This window comes from Taeniopygia guttata, chromosome 3, assembly GCF_048771995.1.
Source record: "Taeniopygia guttata chromosome 3, bTaeGut7.mat, whole genome shotgun sequence".
Lineage (NCBI taxonomy): Eukaryota > Metazoa > Chordata > Aves > Passeriformes > Estrildidae > Taeniopygia > Taeniopygia guttata.
In genome coordinates, this window is record NC_133027.1 from 91,856,364 (window position 1) to 91,877,179 (window position 20,816).

Sequence of the window (20,816 nt, forward strand, 5' to 3'; positions counted from 1 at the left end):
GCAGCTATCTTTGAGGATAGATCTTCTGTTTAGAACCTGTTATAGCATTGCCCTTGATCTGCTGCTCCCTTTTTACTGCAGTGACCCCATAGATATTTGAAAACAGGGAAATTAAAAGATCTAGTTGTCAGTTGATGACTATAATCCTTCTTTAATAAGAAGGATTTATTTGTTGAAATTGTTCTACAACTTCAGGATATAAATCTATGACAAAGTACAAGCTTTGTACAATTTCCAGAACCAAGCAGCTCTTATCCAGAAAAAAAGGTCAAAAGTGAAATATATCCATTTTCCCCTCTGACATTTGTATCATATTTCTTGAGCATTTTCAAGAGCGGACTTGTTACATGATTTCTTAGAGGGATTCTGCGTTTGGCTTTTTCTGGAGGCCTCTCTAATCTGCTCTGCTCTGGTTCTGTATCAGCTGTTGAGAAATTTTTCTATAATTGCCAAGTGCTCTTGTTAGGTGAGCTCCTGATTAATCTTATGACAGCAAAACTGTTCACTGGTGACCTGTTGGTGTCTAAACCCCCCTGAAATAGAGCGCTGGAGAAACATCTTGCTTTGAGCATTAACCAGGGAAGCACTATTTCTGTGCAACTTTGCTGTCTGGTGAAAAAAAATTCTATTATTTTTCCCCCCCTCTCCTTCCTCTGATTTGTTGTGTTTTTTACCCTAGAAGGATGACATCTCCCCCTCAAAACAAACCAACAAGAAGAAAAAAAAAACCACTGGAGATTCTCAACAAAAATACGTGGAAAAGTGTATGTGTATCAAATTGTAACTTTATCTACTTAAAAGAATGAGAAATGTACAGTGCTAGCTGTCACCAAAATTCCTTTATTCCCTGATAACCGTCAGCAGGGGTGGTGGCATAACCACCACCATCCTAACTCCTGTGTTTGTACAGGTTGAGGCATTTAACTGTTGGAACAGTGTCCCTACGGTTTGGGAAAGTGTCTATTACCTCAGATCATTGTGGTCCTAGACATGCTTGTAAGTGAAAGTTAAATTAATATTATATAATGGCAAATACATCTTTTGTGCTGTATGCTCACTTGCTTAAGTGATTTTTGCTTCTTGCTATTGCTGTGTTAGAGGAAAAAGTCAAAATATTGTAGATCATTGGTGCCAATAGTATATAAACAATAGGAAAACACATGATTTTCTTTGGGATCAGAAAGATAAAGGAGGAGAATAAACTTATAATAAGCCTGGAAAATGTAAATTTTTTTATAACACAGTTGGCACAGTGTATAGACCAATGATTAATTGGTCATAATTATACTCAATGCTGTAGATACTAGAACTTGCTTGACTCGGTGCAGAACACTTAACTGATTTTCAGAAGGAACTTAGAGAGGATGGAGAATATTCACATTTTCCTATTTATTTTAAGAAAAGATATTTCACATAAGCTTATTTTATTTTTTTCCCACAAAATCTCTTGGCTGTGCTAATGCATTCTGGATATGTCCTATCAATTTTGTCACTATGCCAGAAAGGGCTTCCAGTGACAGTTTTTGAGTGGTCATTGGGATCAAATCTATCTTCTTTTTTTTTCTTTTTTTTTTTTTTTTTAACTATAGACATCATCTAAGACTGGAGTAAAATTCTCTCTGTAACAATAGAGTAGCACTGTGCTCAGGGAAGAGGGAACAGTAGAAATAAACAGTCCCTGTATGTTCGTCATGGAGCAGTTTTGAGTGTGTGGGGGTTGCAGCTTGGCTCCTTCCCGCCAATCCCAAAACCTGGTCAAACTCTCAGGTGTTTCTGTTCCAGCTCAGCTTCAGTGAGTTCTGACCCTCCAGTCCACATCTGTTATCACTGCAATGGGGAACCCTAATATGTACCTTGGGAGGCTGTTTCTGCACGTGTCTGCTGTAATGATGCAGCACATTTGGAGTGCGGTAACTGGGCACAAACCCACCCTGCTCATGCCCAGCGTCCCGAGGACCGTCTGGTCATCAGGACTGGTTTTATGCTGTTCACTTGATGCAGCTTAAAGAAACAAGAGTACCCATGTAGGAGCCCACTGATTGTAAAAATGGGTATAGCAATAAAAAGTATTTATTTGGGTTTATTTACTCATTGTGGGATTTTCAACAATAGTTCACCATCTAGTATGTGCTTCTTTCAAGGTTTCAGCAGGTTATGGGCATATGACTTTGCTTGAATAACCCCTTTGCATTGGGTTTTGTTCTGTTTACGTTGCATGTCTGGTTATATTTTCAATTTGCAGAGTCTATGAAGTGATTGATGCATTTGTATAAACAATTTGATTTCTGAAAAGATGTTCTAAATTAAATGCCATAGCTGTACAACAATACACTAACAACGTTCTGAGATCATTTAAAACCCTTTGTTTAGTAACACAATAAATGTCATTAGACTGTTACAGTAAGAATGTGAGCATTAAAAACAGCTTGTAAAAATGAAGAGTTTTTGTAATGTAGAATTATGGGGGATATCAACTTGGATCATCTGCTTCTGTCTTTAATTTTTGAGTGAAATGTTTTCCTATTGATTCTTGACAAATACGTTTCCCATCAAATCAGGCATTCACGTTTCAGTTTTGACAATCACACCTCAAAAAACAATTTTCACTGCAAATTTTGAGATGGATGTTGAAAGCGTGAAATTAAAAGTTGCAGTTCTTTTAGTTTGCCTTTCAGTTGTGGTACTTAGGAGTCACGAGTTGTATCTTGCAGCCACACTGACTGGAAACACTTCATTTCCACTAAAATAAAAGCGAGTCTTTTCACGGAATTGCAAGTCTTTTCATGGAATTGCATGTCATCAGAATAAAAATAAAAATAGAGACTTCTATAAGAGCATCAGATCTGCTAATATAAATGGTGTACGTTTCCTTCCACTTGCCTTTGTTCCCTACCATTATTTGTATTGGCATTTAGTCTGTACTTATCCTTTGCTGCTGGAGCAGCCCAAGTTGTATTGAGCTGCTCAGTATAAACACCATCCTCAGAGCTGTACCCTGTGAAGGCACATGAAGCGCAGCTCAGGAATGGAGGGGAGCCTGCATGGGAGCTGTTGCTCAGATCACGTCCAGGACTTAACAAAAATAGGAGGTAGTGAGGCTCAGGAAGGGCTGCACCTGTGTTCTCTGACTCCCCCTTTTCTATTTGCCTGTGCCAGTTATGCTTCCCCGTGTCCTGTCCCAAAGCTGTCCTGATTGTGTGGCAAAACTGTTGGCTTGTGGCTAGTGAAATATTTCCAGGTGTGCTGTCTACAAAGGAGAGTGCTCCAAAGGTGAGAGGGATAGAAGTCTTCCATTGGGAAACCTTGGCTATTACAAGGATTTATACACTATTTGTATCTGTTTTTTTTTTCTTTGAAACACTACAAATGTTTGGTGTGTTTGTAAAATTTTCAAGATAATTTTAACTGTTCCATTGTATAGTTTTGAATGTGGTTCCTTATTTTCTTTTTTTTCCAATTGTTTCAAGGTTGGCAACTGAGACAGTGCCACTCAGAAGAAAATAGACCTGACAAACAGATCTATACTTTGTATCTGTATCTGGGTATAAAGTTCTGTAATCAATAGAAAATGATACCAGTTAATGTGGAGCATTTGATAATTAGAATTTTCTTGATGTATTAACTACTTGTTTGTTGTCATTAGTGCTGAACCATGAATAATTTACTGGCTTTCACTTTATAATCTGCAGTGTCTGCTAACTTTGAAGTTCAGTAGTCAATTTAAAATTTGGTGGAGCTGACTAATGATTCACCAGAGATTTTTGTGAGATATTTTGTCATCCATTTAAAGCTTGGAAAAGTCTGCTGTTGCAGCCATCTGGCAATTCTTGGTTTTCTGGAGGAAAGAGAAGCCTTTTGATGCAATAGATCAAAGCATTCTGCTCTTTCAGTCACTGATACCTATAAGTTCCTCAGAGTTATTTCACAATGCCTGTCTCATATGCCAGACTTTTGTGTTCTAACTACAATACAGTATTGGCCATGAATTATATTTTAATTAGATTTGAATCATTATTTAGAAATGTCTGTTTGCAGTTGATTTACAGATCCAAGTGTTTTATTAACCAAGAGGTTTTAAATTTACCAAATATGCCGTTGTGTTTAATAAAATTGATGCTAAATCTTGTTGCTCTTATTGCTAATGGTATAGGTAAAGGTACTTTCAGCAACTGTGCTTGTGCTACACCATAAGCCTGAGATGTAAGTGTACCTATCAAGGAATTTCAGAAATAGCTGATGTGTTTTGGTATGTAGCCTGTATCATCCTAATAACTGTATATAGTCTTTAGTAATAGGTGAGCCTTATTATTTAACCATTCAAAGTACAGATGACAGATGTAGTAAGTACCAGATATCCACTGACAAGTCCTTCAAGCTTGCTGTTCTTTACATTAGGTAGCTTGGAGAAAGGAGAAGACATCTAAGATGCTGAATTTTTAAGTACTCAATAAATTTAAAGCACCAACTAGATAATTTCAGAAATTTTCAGAAATAGAATTATGTGAATTTGGTGAAGGAATAGCTAGTTTTTCACACACTAAGTTTTGCTTGAAGTCAGATTTAAAAGTGGCATTTAGATAGCAGAAGAAAATTCCACATACTTGTGCTTGTCATATGAACATTTCAGTGAGCTATCCAGGATAAGTCTGGTGCTCTTGTTCCTTGTTAAGTCCACAAACAGTGATAAATTCGTAATTCCATACTTCATGAACTTCCATGATTTAATGTTCTGCCTGCTGTAACTCTAAATCAGATGTGTGTGCTTACCTCATTGTTCATCTCCCTGTCTGCTCAACATATGCTTCCTAGCAACTACAGTTCAACATGGGTTTTTTTTTTTTTGTTGTTTTTGTTGTTTTTTTTTTTTTTCCAGTGTGGGAACTTTGCTGTCTTGGTGGATGTTCATATTTTGCCTCAAGGCTCCGGTAAAGACACCAGCTGGTTTTCAGATCATGAGAAAGAGGTACAACAAATATCCATTCTACTTCAAAAGTGTGTGGCTGCAGGGAAAAAGTTGAATTGCCTTGAACTGTTAAGGATTTTTCAGCATTAGGAAAATACTGTTAGTTATACCTAACCATTAGAGGTTGCCATGGGACTCCTAAGTAAACCATATGTGCTTTTTGGGTCACCAATGACCACTTTAAATTTGCTTTTTAATTTTTAAACCCTCTGTGTGTGCACATTCATTCATCCATGCATGTATGCTGTGTGAATTCTTCCGACTTAACTTTTCATTTAAAAATATGTTTCTCATGAATGCTTGTAAATTATCCTCAGCGATATAAACCAGATTTGTGGCAGGTAACATTTTGTTGGTGAAATATCTTCCTATTAATGTTTTTTCCTCATTCTGAGCAGTGTAAATGATGTTGCATTTAGAGGGTGCAAGAAAACATAAATATGCAAGATAAACCGTAGTAGAACTCTTGCCTCCTATGGAAAGAAACTTCCATTATTTTTAAGTGTGTCATGTGTATATCATGATGAAATTGTGGAAAATCAGTAAGCAGCAAAATTCTGCCTGTAACTTTGATCAGCTTGTAGAGAAATCACAGAGGATCTTGTGCTGCGTTGCTGTCAGGAGCTTTCCCCTGTGTATGGGAACTTGAGAAGTTCCCTGTTGAAAAGGAAGGCAGGACGTGTTTGGGATGCCTGTGGACTTTCCCGCAAGTCTCCCTTACGGTCATTTTCAGCAGATAGCTTCCCTAATAATGCCATCATTAACTTGTCACTGCACAGCGTCCCCAGACATCTCAGAGTCATACATTTCAGTGAAATTAAAAAAAACAATGCATTAATATCCTGAGGGGGCAAAAGCAGAGTATTTAGCAGGATGTAGTTCATCTGATTTGTGCTTTATTAAACAGAAAAATAAGAAAATAGGGAAAGCCTCTCTTTTTTTTATGACTAAATGAATGCTCATTACCTTTTCTATTTATAATCAGTTGTACTCTCCTGGTTATCTGAGTTTTAAACACTCTCAAAATGTATTTTGTAAGACTGCCAAAACAAAAGAGATGAATTTCAGGAAATTAGCTCATGATTGATTTAATAAACAGGCATGACAGGACAGCATTCGGTGCATTTCTGTGACTGCATGTTTTGAGAGAAGTACAAAGGTTGCATATTTTCAGCAACTGAGAAGTGTGAGTCAAATAGCTTTGCAATTCACTTCCTGAAAGTTCTGTGCATCTTTGTATGAGGGGAGAAAAGGTCCGTAAGAAAGATTATTCCAAAATATTTTTATGAGAGCTTTTACATGTTCCATCACAAGTGGTTTTCTGCATTTTTGTTGTTTCTAAACTCTAAAAAAGGCTCGTGGTGGTGGCAGCCCTCTCTGCCTGTCTGTGGGAAATGTGGATGCCTCTGTAACAAACACAATTCCTGCTGATCCCCTGCTTACCCTGGCTGAAAATCATGGGCTTGGGCTCAAGGATCCTGGTGATGCTGTCCCAGGGGCCCTCTGGCTGCTGGCTCCTTGGAGCACATGCTGTGGAGGGCAGGATGGAACAGCACCAGTGCCCAAAGCATGGTCCTGGTGTGAGGAAATACAGCTGGGTGTTGGAATGACCACCATGGCACACTGCTGTGGCCAGTTGGGTGTGAGGATTCTTGGGATTGCTGGGAGAGGCGGCAATTTTTTCCCTTCTTTCTTTCTGCCCTTCCAATTTCCCTATCCTTTCTTTCATACCCCTTTTTCCCTGGAATGGCAAAGTGAAAGTTCCATCTTTACTCTCTGAGGTCTACATAGTTCTTTGTGGGGAACTGTTTAAATCATGTTTCCATAAGGCTAACAAGTAAAATATGTTCCATGTAAATGAAGGAAGTGCAAGGTAATGTTTATTGCTGCAGAAGGAACCAAAGACACACCATGTTTCTGCTGCTTTCGAGACCTTCTCGTTCTAACCCCAACACAGGGCCATGAAGGAATGTGTAATGGGAGCACTTTAATGAGATAAACAGAAGGATAAGCAAATACAGGAATTTATAATTGTGCTCTACAAGCAGAAAGGAAAACGGATTATTTCTTACTGTAAAGAGAAAATATTGGTTGTGACTGACTAATGTATATGCCCTGCTTTCATTTAGAGTAATGCATTAAAAATTTGTTGTTCTGGGCACTTTCTACATTAATCAAAAGGAAATTCCAAGGCAAGATAGTTTAGCTATTACTTACATAATTTTATCTATTACCCTAACACATTATAGAGGTAAAATTATATTTTGTGTGCCACTATTGCTGTGAGCACATAGTTATGAACAATGGAAAATGAGAATACTGAGGGAAAAGTCTCAAATATGTGTGTGTTTGTTAAGCTTAAAACTTATTCTGGTATTCAAGAGATGAATTTTTGCTTTTTACTCCAAGTATTTTTTTTTTTCTGGGTAATTTTGGCAGAAGGTTTTGTTCTTCCTGAGTTGTATGTGGTTTTATTGTGCTTTGTTGAAGAAAGTATGAAAGATATGAACAGTTATGTTTGGGAGCAGAAAAATCTAAATTAATTAGAGCAATTAAGTTGCTGTGACCTCAGTCTTATCCACCCCCCCAATGCCCCCCTCTCCCCCAAATTACTCAGAATTGGAGCAAAATATCTGTTGTGGTTTATAAGGATTATTGCAGAGAAAGTGTGTTGACAATTCCTGAGAGGATTTTTAGTAAAATTTTGCCTAAATACCTAATGTTGTGATATATTTTTAACATGTATTTTTTCCTACTTTGCATGCATATGAAACTAATTTCTGATTTTAAAAATATAATGTATTTCATCTGCCAAGTAAGAATTTCATAATGTACTTCCTCTTTTGTTCTTTAGAAAAATTGATTCCCCTCCTTGTTCCCTTCCATTTCCTAATTCATGTGCTTCTCCTCTCAGTGTTTTTCCTTTTAATGGGAGAGGGGGTAATTTTGTATTGGTTTCTGCTGTGTGCCTGTGGGCATTTCTGTAAATTTAGATCAAACCAGGCCAGTGGTTTCTTTTTCAGGAGGTCTGCAAGCTGCTAGAAGAAGTTGTTGCTTCAAGGGTCAAACGCTACTTGGAGGCACCTAAACAACGTGGCCAGTGGAAAACCATGGAACAGGGATCATCTGGGCCTTTGTTTCTCACTGGTAAAAGAAATTATTTAACTTAGTGTGCAATAAAGTGTTGTGGAAAATACTGTTCTTTGTTTTTTCTGTGAAAAATTTGCCATCAGGAAGGCCTGAAATAGTTGATGTTTTGGTCTGGAATTAGTTCAGCTATGTTAGTGAAAAAATTAAGTAGATTTTAATTTTCTGTGTTGCTTAAAAGTGAACATAATGCTGGTACTATTAGTCCGAGAGCCTATCATTAGAACTAAAAAAAAAAAAAAAAAAACAACCCAACAACAATAACAAAAACAAAAACAAAAACCAACTTACACAATCCTTGGTCCTGCAAAATTGATTGAAATCTTGGTGGTTTCTTAAATCTCCTTTCTACTCACCCATTTAGTTTAGAATTTTAAATAGATAATATCTTTAATTCTCCTTTTACTTTTGACAGGCTGTTCAGTCTTAAAATGTTGATGTGATATGATGAACACATTTTTTGTGTGTGTGAAGGTGTTGAGGCCAGTGGGTGCTATTTCAGTACATCCACATTTTAAACTAAAGATCATGATCTCTGTAGCTTGGGCCTTACTGTTAGATCAGCTTTGGGGCTCAATGGCTGCCAGTTTTTGTTTAGTACCATTTAATTGTTGGCATAATGCTGGGATTTACAATTGATAGATTTATCTGTTGGTCTTATACCAGCAATTTATCTTTAAATAGTTCTTAGGCAAAAAATTACTGGTGTTTGTTACTAGCCTGGAGCAGGTTATAAACTCATCTCAGAAAAGATGAGCTGCAGTAGTAAAGCTCTGTGCTGGCCATGTTTTGTCACATTTCCTTAAATACAGGAGAGATCTCTACTGGAGTATGGCTTCTGCAATGCATGTGATTACATACTTACATTAGATCATCACTATGCTCATAAATTTTACAATTCAACATGTATTATGTGAATAGTTTCAATTGGGAACAAGTTCATTGCCTCTTAAAATGCTTTCCATTGTTGCAAAAGGTGTATTCCTATAGAATGCTGGTTGGTGGTTGGAGCTTTACATGCTCTTGTCAATAATAATGATAAAACACAGGTTATATACTGTATGATTGGCTTATTATTGCAAAATTTTAGGCATATGTGGCAGCCAGGTTCTTCTGCCATGACGTGGGCTTTTTCCCACCTCTCAAGAACACAATACCAAATAAGTAAGAAGTGCTTCAGGCCACTAATGGATTTCCAAACCTGTTTCTTCCTTGCAAGTAGTACCTACATTTTATCCCTTTAAAATATTATTCTTGTTTGTCAAGCACATGAACTTTCAGACCTCTGTACTTTTCTGATTGTGTGTGAGATTGGTGAGAGATGGTGAGATTGGAATTTTTAAGATTTGTTCAGATTTTTCTGTGTTTTCTTTTATGAAGAGATGCTTTTTATTACTTATTTTTTAAAGTTTCCTGCCTCAGTAAAAAGTAGATTTTGAAAAAAAAAATATTTTATAAGGTAAGACTGCCAGACATAATAGTTGTTTTTGTATATGTGGGTAGATGGAACACTAATTTAAGTGTGTTTGTTAGAATTTAGGGTCTTCTTTTTTCTTTCATATCATGAACTTTCCAGTAAAAATACTGGTATGCTGTCTCGGGGTTGGGAGCTGATCTTCTGCTTCACTCTTCCCCTTGTTTCCTGAAAATTAAAAGGCAGGGTTTGAGGAGGTCATCAGTAATATCAGTGACAGTTTTGGATTAAAGGATATTTACTTTGGATGAGGCAGAATGACTGTTTCATCAGTTTTCTGCAGTTAAATCTCACCGTCATTAATTAATAATAAAGAACTAAAGGAAGAAAACAGGCTGTGATAACGAACATTCATGTTCAGCTTCACTTCCAAAGCCAACTCTTTCTTTTTCTCTCAGCCTGCTTTGCTCAAGGCTGTAATTTGTAAGAAAGGAGTGCTTTGTTCAAGCCCAAGAATCAAGTTTCTTCAAGTTCCATTGGAGTCTGTTCTTACCTGGGAAGGAAATAACAGAATAGGTGGGTGTTCACTGGGGCAACGGGCCCTGCCTCCAAGGACTGACCTTTTGAGGTGAGCCACAGGGCCAGGGGGCTGTACCAGCTACCTCTTGTGTTGTGCACTCCTCTCTGGGATCACAGCTTCTGTTTGTAGGCTGCAGGGAGATGGGTTTGTGTTGTTCACACAGATGAAGTGCCACATTGCAGGCCACTGCTTGGCTGGCAGGGTTTTGTACCACACAAAGGAATGCAGGACTCCAGTGTGCTCCATGGGCAGCTCTTGCTGTGTTTGGAGCTTAGGAAGAATTTCTGAGTTCTTCAAGCTCTGTGTGGTTTCTTTTGCTCCAAGTTATTCAAGTCAGTGTGGAGTTGCACTGCTGTAAATCCCCTGCTCTTGTAGGGAGGTGTGTATCTACAGAGGGATCCTTCACAGGATTGTTAACTGCTTGCTTACTCTTTCCAGTGCTTCAGGTCAGCAGTCCACCCCTGGGTGTAGTTGCATCGTTTCAAGTCAATTTTAACTAGTTTGCTGTACACACTACAGGATTTATTCAAAATTTCTTAAAAATATAATTATTAGATTAGTATTAATAGAATTTTAGACTACCTTTAATGTCATGGCATGTTGTATTAGGTTTCATTTCAGAACTAGAAGCCAAGCTACCTTAAGAGTTGTTGAGTCTTCTACTTCCTTACTACTATAACAATTTGAAGAGAAAATTTTCACCTATCACAGCTTGTTTTTAGTATTAACATTATATTATGTTTAATATTAATCGTGACACTACCTTTCATTTTTTGTGACACTTAATGCAAATATCCATACAAGTTACTTGTTAATTTACGTTTCTTTTCCATTTGAGTTACACCCACACTGCAGTGTGCGGTGGGTCTCATACCAGCTCATTAGGAAATCTGTGGGTGTTACACACAGGAGAAGAAAGAAAGAAGGAAAGACTGGAAAAATGAGAGAAAGTAGCCAAGACAAGCAAGTTCTTCCTATTCTTCCTTCTGTCTGAACAATTTCCACACCCTTCCCAAATGGCCAGTATGAACAATTTGCCAAAGTAAGCTTTAATTTCGTCTTTGGACATAGGCTTTGGTATAAACTCTCTGTTTCTTGTGTTTAATTAATGTCCAAATGTGTTTGACTTCAGTTTATTTTATTTTTTTAAAGAGAAATTTAAAATGGGGTTGATTTTCAAAGGCTGAATTTTGCCTGCACCTAATCTGCATGGCCAAAATCATGCAAGAAGTTCATCAGCCAGGTATGGCTTGTGATTGCATTATTTGAAGTTTCATGTTCCATAGAAAGTGTCTGGTTTTGATCAAGAGCAGTGAGAATGAAGAGGAGATTACAGAGGTCTGAGTAGAAGGATTAAATACAGGAGAAATGGCAAAGGGAAAATTGAAAACAATAAGGAAGAAGGTGAGGTTTACATGGGCATAGAGGAAACAATAAGGAGAAGTGAAAAAAAGTGTGGCTGTTAGAAATGGAAGGAAGGAAGAAGGTATATTGTGAACTGACTTTCTTCCCCCTGTTGAGGGAGGAAAAAGTTAACTATGTTTTTCCTACGAGTAATTTTCAGATTTACTCTCATTCCTTCCCTAGCATCCTTGCTGTTTCTCTTGGCTTGAGGGTGGGACATTTTTGCTCTGATTTCAGATCTTTTTATTGTACAGTCTCTTCTACAGTGAAAATAATTAGAGAGCATGCTGTCACATGGCACAGTGAGCTCCCAGCTTGATTTTATCTGCTTTCCCTGGGACTCTGTGTACTTTTTAATGTATTTTTAACTTTCTCCTCTCATGAAATGGGGCTTACTGTGATCATGAGTCCATCTTTTCACCCAGTTGCTTTTTGCAAATGTGACTGTACTCTATTAACAGGTAGAAGTCTCAGACTTGAAATTCTCAGATATTAGCTTCTTATAAGCTTACTAAAATGAGAACCTGGAAGAAGTACAAGAGCTGTTACGAGTAGTGCAGCCTTAAAAAGATCTGGAGTCAAAGTTCATGTCTAATTTAGTATAAAGAAAAATGCATAAGATGCAATTTCATAAGAAAATACATTTTTCTTGCTTATGAAACCATTTTTTGGCTCCTGCAAGCACACACAAAAAAAATATACAATAAATCATGATGGTAAATATTCCTAACTCTTTTGGCCTTGCATTTTAATTTGAACATGATGATGTTTTTAAGGGAAACGCCCTTTTCAGACTGCCCAGTTTGCTTTAGGAGTTGCTGTAGGAAATGAATTGTGTGAAATACTTGTAGGCTATGTCCCACATTGTAGTCCTGTAACAGCAAAACTGATTCATTCCCACCCTCCCAGCTGTTAACTCGCGCTCCTCTGCTGTGAAACTGTTTGGTTGGCTTTGAACTAGAATCTTTTCATTTGCCTTGCTTGAACAGCAACTCTACAACACTTTGATGGGTGCTGCCATAGGGGTCTGGGTAGGAATCTTTCCAATGAACTTGAGATTTGGAGTTGCACATTGTAATATCTGTCCCTCAAAAGAATTACATTGCAGCTCTCTGCAATGGACTCATTTATGATTTGTGGCCAAGTCCTGCAGATCTGTGTGAACTTTAAACTTAGATTCATTGTCTGTGACAACAGAGGTCCCTGAAGTATGCAGTAACTTATGCAATAACTTATGAAAAATGTTTTGATTTAAGTGTTTTATACTTAATATTTCCTGGTTTTGCTTTAGATTGCTTCCCTCCCCCCACCTCACATTTTTTACAACCAGATAATGGGGAATAAGGGTATCTTTTTTAACCAAAGCATTCTTCTATAAGATCAAGGTTATATATCTGAACTCTTTTTTTTTGTCATTTTGTTCTTTTCTAAAGGTAATGGGTATTTGACAAGAACAAAAGAAATGTCTGTACTTACACACTCTTGGGGTGTTTTCTTTATTTGTGATTTTTTTTTCCTATCTTACCTTAGATTGTAATACAATAGAGTTGGGAAAAATGCCAAGAAGGGCAACAGAGATGATCTAAGATGAGGAAATCCAATACAAGGAACAGTTAAGTGTGCCTGGACTCTTCAGCCTGGAAAATATATCAATTATGGGGAATACAACCAAGATCTATGAAATAATTTCTTGTCTCATTCTCTTCCAGTTTGAGAATAAGGGCGTATCAAATGAATGGAAATGCTGTGGTAGTTATGAGAGCTGTGGAACTCTTTGCCAAAGGATAACAGATATGATAAAAGGTTGTGCTTCAGCCACGGCAACGTGGGAGAGTATTCCAGGGAGGGGGCAGAATCTCCTCTGTTTCACCAAAGGCCTGAGCTGAGAGGGCTTGGAGCCTGACAGAGTATCAGGGAAGTAACTAAGTGCACTTGGCTCTTGTATTTTAGGGTCCCCTTGTAGGCATTTCACAGCCAAGGTAGGTCTTTGGTCTTCTTCTTTGTGGCCTTCTTACCATTGTGCCCCTCTGAAAAGGAGACCTCATTCAGTCAGAGTCAGTGGGTGTCAGAGGCTGTGAGGAGCTTCTGCACTGCCTGGACTGAAGTATCTGCCTTGAGAAGGATCTGTGGTGACGCTGATACTGGCAGAGGCCTCAGCAATGGCTCTCCCTGTCTTACATGGGATATTTGCAGCTCCAGCATCAGCTGGGTTGAACATGTTCTCCATATTTTACTTCTTCCCTGGTGGCAGCTCCTCATTAAATTATTTATGGTCTTGGGTAAGAAATAAAATGTTGTACTTATTTTAAAGATGTCCTTAATAAAATGTTTTATATAGGTAGAATTGGATTGAAAAAAACCAATAGGACAGTTGTTTAATTTGGTGTATTCATGTAAAAAGGAAGAATTTGGTGTTGGTTTTGAAAACAGTCTTGACCTCTACTCTTAAAATACTCTCTGCCTTAATGCATTGTATCACTTTCTCTTGGTTTCATCTTATTTCCATTTGTTTGTCTCTTCCCATATGACTTTTTTCATTTTATGAAAAGAAAAAATATAATGGAAATGAATCCTAGTTATGTGTGTGTGCAAAAAAGTGTTTGCATGCACAAACAGCTACTCTTACATATCTATATGAGCTATAAAGGTCTTCCTTTATCATCCAAATATTTCTGCAGAGTGATTTTGCTTTTAGTACTCAGTTTATGCAATGACACATACATTAATGCAAATTTAAAGTTTATCTTTGGAGTTTTCTTTCTACAGTTAAACAAAAAATCAGCATCCATTAATCATGTGTCTTTACAAAGTGGTGTGTCTCAGTTTCTCAGAGTTGGCTGGAAGTTAACAGGTAATTTATCTCTATCAGTTAAAAATGAAGTTTAGGGTACTAGTTTGATGCAGGTGTTTCAAGTCAGGCAAGATGAACCCCACCTTTAATTTCTGATTTGATTCTCACCTGAGAATATCAAAGTGACTCTCATGTAGGCCAGGGAACGTACCCTTGGAAAGAGCCCTTGGCATGCTTGTTCCGAGTGGGAATTCAGCATTTTTGGAGGGCACATGAAGCCAATTTGAAAACCTATCCCTAAGCAGTATTTCTTACTTGACTGCCTTACTCTTCTTTGCCGCATCTTTTCCTCTTGGAGGTGCTCTTCGTGTGTGCTCTCTGCAGGTTTTACAGCTTCTCCAATCCCTTGGAACCAGGAATACAGAGGATGGATTCTCAGTGTCCAGCTCATGGACTTGTTTTAGCACTAGGCACAGCTGGAAGAGGTGGCAGATAGGTTTGGGGTTTTTGAGTGCTCACTGTTTTTGTTTAAATGTTTTGATTCTAAAAATTAACTAGGTTTAATAGCTTATTTTGCCTTTAGTTCAACTGTGCATTAAATGAGATTTACAAAAAAAGGATTGTTACTTTGAAATTAACTATTGAGTTCCTTTTTTTTAAAAAAAACTGCTCTTTATTAAATGTTTCTAAAGAGAACAATATTGTTTTGGTTAAAATGTAAGCAAGAAAGAATAGGGATTTGAAATAAAACCTAAAAGAAATGTGATTTCCCTAGAAATGTTCAGAGGAATTTGCTTAATTGCAACCAGAAGTTTGACCTGGAAGTGTAATGCTTTGACCTTTTAGCTGTCTGGCTTCCTAAATGTGTTGTTTCGCTCTCTTTAAACTGTGAGAAAATCTCTTTTATACATCTTTAACCCTTGCCTTACCTTAAAGTCTCAGTAAAAATCTGCAAGCAATCACCAGCAAAAGAAAAATCATCATGATATTTTAAGAAAAAAAAAAATTGTTATAGCTATGTATTGAGCATTGAAGTCCTTTATATTTTCATTTTAACTGGAAGTAATTTGGGGTATAATTTCACTGTTAAATATGAGTGGAATTTCTTTTAAACTTTCCATGCTACCATATTACACAATAATACTCTCCTTTGTTCTTAAGTTTCATTATCATATGACCAAGGTAGAAATTACAGCTTTTAAAATTGCAAACATTTTTGTGGGTTTATTCATATTTGGAAAATTTTTATAAGCCTTCATGGGAATCTGTCCAGATACAGATGGAGGGCCAATTCCTGAGAAAAATTATGCCTCTTTTCTCTATGTTAGTAGTTTAGTGAGAGCAGTTCTAGATGTTTGATTCACCCCTGAGTACCAGGTATGTTGTGGTTACTACACACAAAGTATTTCTGTGGACTACAAAGGCACAGTGGCACACCACAAAGAAAACTAACCCCACAAAGCTTTGCAGTGCCCATGCCTTAATTTAGTAAAAAAAGGAGAGATAATTAAATAAAAATTTAGTAGTATAGTAAATAATAAAGACTCCTTGAAAATGGGAGGAAGAAAGTTCAGTATAATTGTGGCTGTGTTGTGGACTTAGAACTTGATGTATGATGAACTTCAGACAGATCAGAGATGTTCTAATGCACAGCAAATTACACATATTCAGGGAGAAACATCCCGTATTCACTGTACAAATCCATGCTTAAATGCCAAAACTTACTTTAGAGAGAATAGTAGATGATAGTTTTGTGTTTTTTTACTGAGTATCTTTCTCTTATTCCTTTAATTAAGATATTTCGGTTTGTGGGGGTTTTTATGTGTACATATATGGGCCGTAGAATATGGGCAATGCCTGTCTTTTGTCTGCTGTTTTCTTGCCATGGCAAAAGATAGGATTGTGGAGTTTGGTCTTTTGCATAAAAGACCTTAAATTTGCTATTTAGTTTTGAGGAAGAGGGTGTTCTGTGTACTTTGTTTTTGTTTTTTTTTTTCACTTGCCATCTGTTAAGGTGATGTAAGAAAAGATGGCTGCTGAGCTGTGCCATTCAGGTGGTCCCTTATAACACCATGTTCTTGACTGAGCTAAAATGATTGGTTTTATACAAACCATTTGCAGTCAGTCTCCAGATCTTTGCGCCAGAGCTGAGCTTGTGGCACTGGGCAGATGCTCCCAATCATGGTTGTTCTTGGTCTCTTTTACTGGCATCCTCTTTGCATCAGAGATTGTGAGAGCCAAAGGACATCCAGACTTACTTAGAAATAGAGCCTTTCAGCAGCTGATTTAGTTAAGGTCAGTTTGCCAGCATTTAAAAAGAGAAAATACAGAAGGCTCTATTGTGGTACTTTCCACCTATTTGCTACGCCCCAGAATTTCCTTCTGTTCTGTGTTGTTGCAAATCTAACAAGAGTCTGTTGTGTGAAAAGACAAAAACCTGTGAACCTCTGGCACGACTTGCTTTATTCAGACAACAGCATGAAACTGCAGGTTCAAGTCCATACATGTCTCTTAGAACTCACATTCTTTTGAAGTGTCCTCTAGATGTTAGGGTAGGAAAGGAGTTGACTATCAACATTTACCTCTTAGCTCCACTGGGATAGCCTAACAGGAATTCTCAAAAAAAAAAAAAAAAAAAAAAAAAAAAATTATTGCTATATATCAAGATCACCTTTGAAGAAACTATGTTTTCACGTTTAAAGTTCCTTTTTAAAGTTCTGCTGAATATACTTGCTCCAGGTTGGTCTTTCCCTCTCGTTCTCTCCCATCATGTCTGCAGTGGCAGTGTTGGGCTTTCACCAAGCCCAGAGGTATTGTAGCCCTGTGATACAATATATTCCTGACATTTTTAGTGACCCTTGCCTAGAGACCTTGTTATTGGTGGAAGATGAAAGTCTTGGCAGCTGTGGGAGCTCTAGGGTTAAACCCCTTTCCTCTTGGGGGTGAAAATTTTGCAGAAGTTATTTCCTCTTGACAGAGAGAAAAAAAATTGTGCCTATAGACTTGTGAAAGGTTTAATTGACTTTATTTGAAAATCTTTCAGTGTCCTAATATTGGCACCAGTGATTTTGCTGTTCTAATGAACACTAAGGGGAACCAGTCATGTCTGATAAATTCCAAGATACTAATTTCCACATTTTGGTTGAGTTTTTGTGCTTGAAGAAGCTTTGTTTTGTAGAAATCCCTCACCCTTAAAATACAAAATCATCTATTTCAACTACTTAATGGCGTAAAAAAAATTTCCTGCAGCTCATGAATTTCTTCAAGGAAAAACCACAGAGCCAGGCTGAAAGGACATACTTTGTGTACAAAGAGGCACATGCTGTATTATGCATTCCCTAGCACTGTGAGTCAAAGTTGGGTCCACCACAGTGTCTGTGTCTCATTTGAACCAGAATCTGCCTTCCTTTATCACTGTGGGGAGTTCAGTGATGTGAGTGGTTGGGCCATTTGGGGAGAGCTGTGTCTAGCTAGTCTGTGGGATGTACTTGTCCTGATGTCTCAGTCATTTGAACTGAACCCCATCATAGTCCAGGCACTTGGAAGAGACTTGGGCTTCTCCTGGGCTGCTGACTTGTCAGACAGTGTTTACCACAGGGTTTGTGTTCCAGCTCCCTCTGCCTTTTGGCTGGTAGCAACAGATGCCTTTCTCAGCCTTTCTCTTGGTTATTGTGCTCATTCCAGTGGTTAAAGAAGTCCAGGCACGTGGCTTTCTCTGGAATACAGTTTAGATGTTCAAAACAGGGAGCATTCCTAAATAGCTTTCAGTTCATGCCTGTCATGTGTAATTAATAATGTGGTTATTGAGTCTGAGATCAACAAAAGTGTGAAGTGAAATCTCATGTGTTATTAGAAAATATTTGTCTGTGGTAAAGGTGTGCTGGTCATCAAATCTACTGCTCTACATCTATCTGCTTGAATGCCTTGGCAGGTGCTGCTGACTGTTACTGCTCATATATTATGGATGGGTATAGATTTTCCAGGAATGGATCAGCCTTCCTCTCCATCCTTAAGTATTAGTGCAGGGAAGATGGTCTTTTTGCTTCAGAGCTGGTGTGTTCCCAGGACCTCCATCAGAGGCATTACTCATCTTGCAACCAGATGGTCTCAGATGTGCTTTTCCTTATTTTTTACTCCAGAGCAGCACTGACAGCCAGCCTAAGAAATGCCTTATCCTGGATGAAGTTTGGCCAGGATAGTTCTGATTTTGCAGTGAATTCCACACCTCTCCTGCTGGAGGACAGCCCTACAACTGTGCTGTAGGATTTCTCTTTGTGGCTCATACTCTGAATGGTTTGGACAGTGGGCTGTGTCTAGGCTTCCAGGTTCTGATGGCAGGGAAGTTTCTTCTGCCTTCTTTGAGCTGAAGGGAGACTGTATGGAAAGAATGGATGCCATCCTGACATGTTTCAGTTGTTTTGAAGCTCATTCTTTGTTGTATAAAACTTTGAACTGGGGGAAGATGCTTCTTGTTTTAAAAAATATGAAGTGGATTCCAGATAAGGCTTTGGAAATCTCAGCAGCTTTTTTGTATGTGATGTTGTGCATCTGCTGTCCCTGTCTTAGACTTGGCTTTAAACTTAAATGCCAATATTTCATTTGAATCTCTTCTAAGCTAGAAATGGCAGCCTACTCTGCAGCACGTGGTATGGAGTTGGGCATTTTTGGGAAGGAAAGCTACACAGTTAACAGTAGGTTTAGAATGAAATGTTTCTTTTTTGTTTTGTTTACAAATGATCAGGACTTTTGATTCTGTGACGAATAATTTTAAGTGGAGAAATATGAGTGCTAAAAAGCAGTGTAATAATATGTCTGTAGAGCACTTTGAAGATGAAAAGCTTTATATACTGTAAACATTATTACTGGTATAGCCTAATCTGTGTGGAAAAATTAATCAAGCATGAGCTAAGTGTAGATTTTTTTAATGTACAATTTAGTGTTTCAGAAAGTCTAATGCACCCGTGTATTTGCTTTCACATTGTAACATTAGAAATCTATCCTCTTTTATTTTTAATGTGTGTTGCAATGATTTACTTTGTTGTTACTTTCCAAAAGCAGAGTCAGTCCTAATCCACAACTACCTTTCAGAAATGTAAAGTGACTAGACTGGGAGAGAAAATAGGTATGATATAAAAAGACCATATTATGAGAAATGGGTGCCTGTCAGACGTGGAAATGTTTTGGGGGCAGTTGGCCTTAGGCTTGTGCTGTGGCTTTGGACAAGCCTGAAGTGAAGCAGGGAGCCAGGCAGGTGCCAGGTGGTGCTGGGGAGTGAACACCTGCCAGGCTGCTCCAGATAACTCAGCAGCTCAGAGGCATTTTCCCAGGCTCCCAGCTGAATGGTCCATAAGAGCCATGAGAGAGGGCTTCCCACTGCTCCACACTGCGCCACAGCCACCTCTTGGCAGCCTTCTGGAAGCTCAAGGCAGCTTGGCTGTTTCTCCTTTGGAAAACAAGCGTCGCTGGATAGTCTTATGGGAGAGCTGGTGTCTGATACTTCCTCCCCGTGCAGTGGGACTCTGAAGTACAACAAGCAGGGCAAATCACTGTTCCCTTAAAAGGCAGTGCTCACTGGTGCCTATTTCAGCTGAAACTGAACTGTGACTTTTCTAGAACCACTTCTATGCAGTCTCCTTTTGGATTTCAGGGTCTGTTTTCCTTGGGGTTGATTTGTTTGGTTTTGTTTTTCCTGTTTGTTTTTGGACTCTGTATCTGATTATTTAGAGTGTCCAGTTTTGAAACAAGAAAAAAACAGAACTTCAGATCACTAAATACTATTTTGTTTCTGCCTGTGTTCTGGTAATCCACAAAGGGAGCTTTGTCTGTGTTGCATGGAGAAGGGGAAATTGAAGATGGGATCAACTAGGTTTGCTGAGCCCAGGATGTGTGAACTTTCTACATTACTGGAAGCAAATTATCTGTAGATTAAGGTTCAAACTTCTGTGTTGTGCTCAGAAGAAGTTAGTGGTGGAGCATTTGGTACATATCAGTTGGTCTGTTCTTCCATGAGATCATGAACAGATTTAAACTCATGCTGAGTAACTGCATAGAAAGCTTAAGAAGCTGTGAGTCACATCGGCTTCTTGGGCAAGGTTTTCTTGGGAGTCTTATTTTTAAGTTTCTTTCTTCATGAAGCAGAATAGTTAATTGGATAATGTATTTCCTCAGAAGGAAGCTGAAAGAGGATATCACCATTTTTATTGTTCTGCAGTTACTCTGACAGCTTTAAAACTGGGTGAGTTTTTCAAACTCCAGATGACCACAGAGTAGATTGTATGTCACATGCGAGAGGGTTTCAAAATATTTAATGAGTGTAGCTGTGTGATACTTTCAAAATGAAGGTATCTTAAATGTAGCACTTCTTAATATTTTCTCAGGCTTAGCAACAAGTAACAGCAAATATTTGTTCAGGCCTTTTCAGCAAAGTAGTAAATAATCATGGAAACTAAAATGATTTTTTTAGTGTTGGTCCCTCTGGGCTGAGCGTACCAGCTCGCGTGCAATTCTCGGTGAAGGC

General features: G+C 38.1%; 1 protein-coding gene across 5 annotated transcripts in view; it reads left to right on the plus strand.

The window, feature by feature from the left end:
* Positions 1-20,816, plus strand: part of SLX4IP (SLX4 interacting protein) — a 70,042-nt gene that overhangs the window by 29,282 nt on the left and 19,944 nt on the right. For 3 of the 5 annotated variants that reach the window (XM_041715363.2, XM_030268815.4, XM_072927416.1), the window contains exons 4-5: positions 4,874-4,963; positions 7,987-8,110. In XM_041715363.2, the coding sequence (XP_041571297.2) occupies positions 4,874-4,963; positions 7,987-8,110 (214 nt within the window). The remainder of the gene's footprint in view (positions 1-4,873; positions 4,964-7,986; positions 8,111-20,816) is intronic. The other 2 variants (XM_012572305.5, XM_072927417.1) reach the window with 1 other exon arrangement.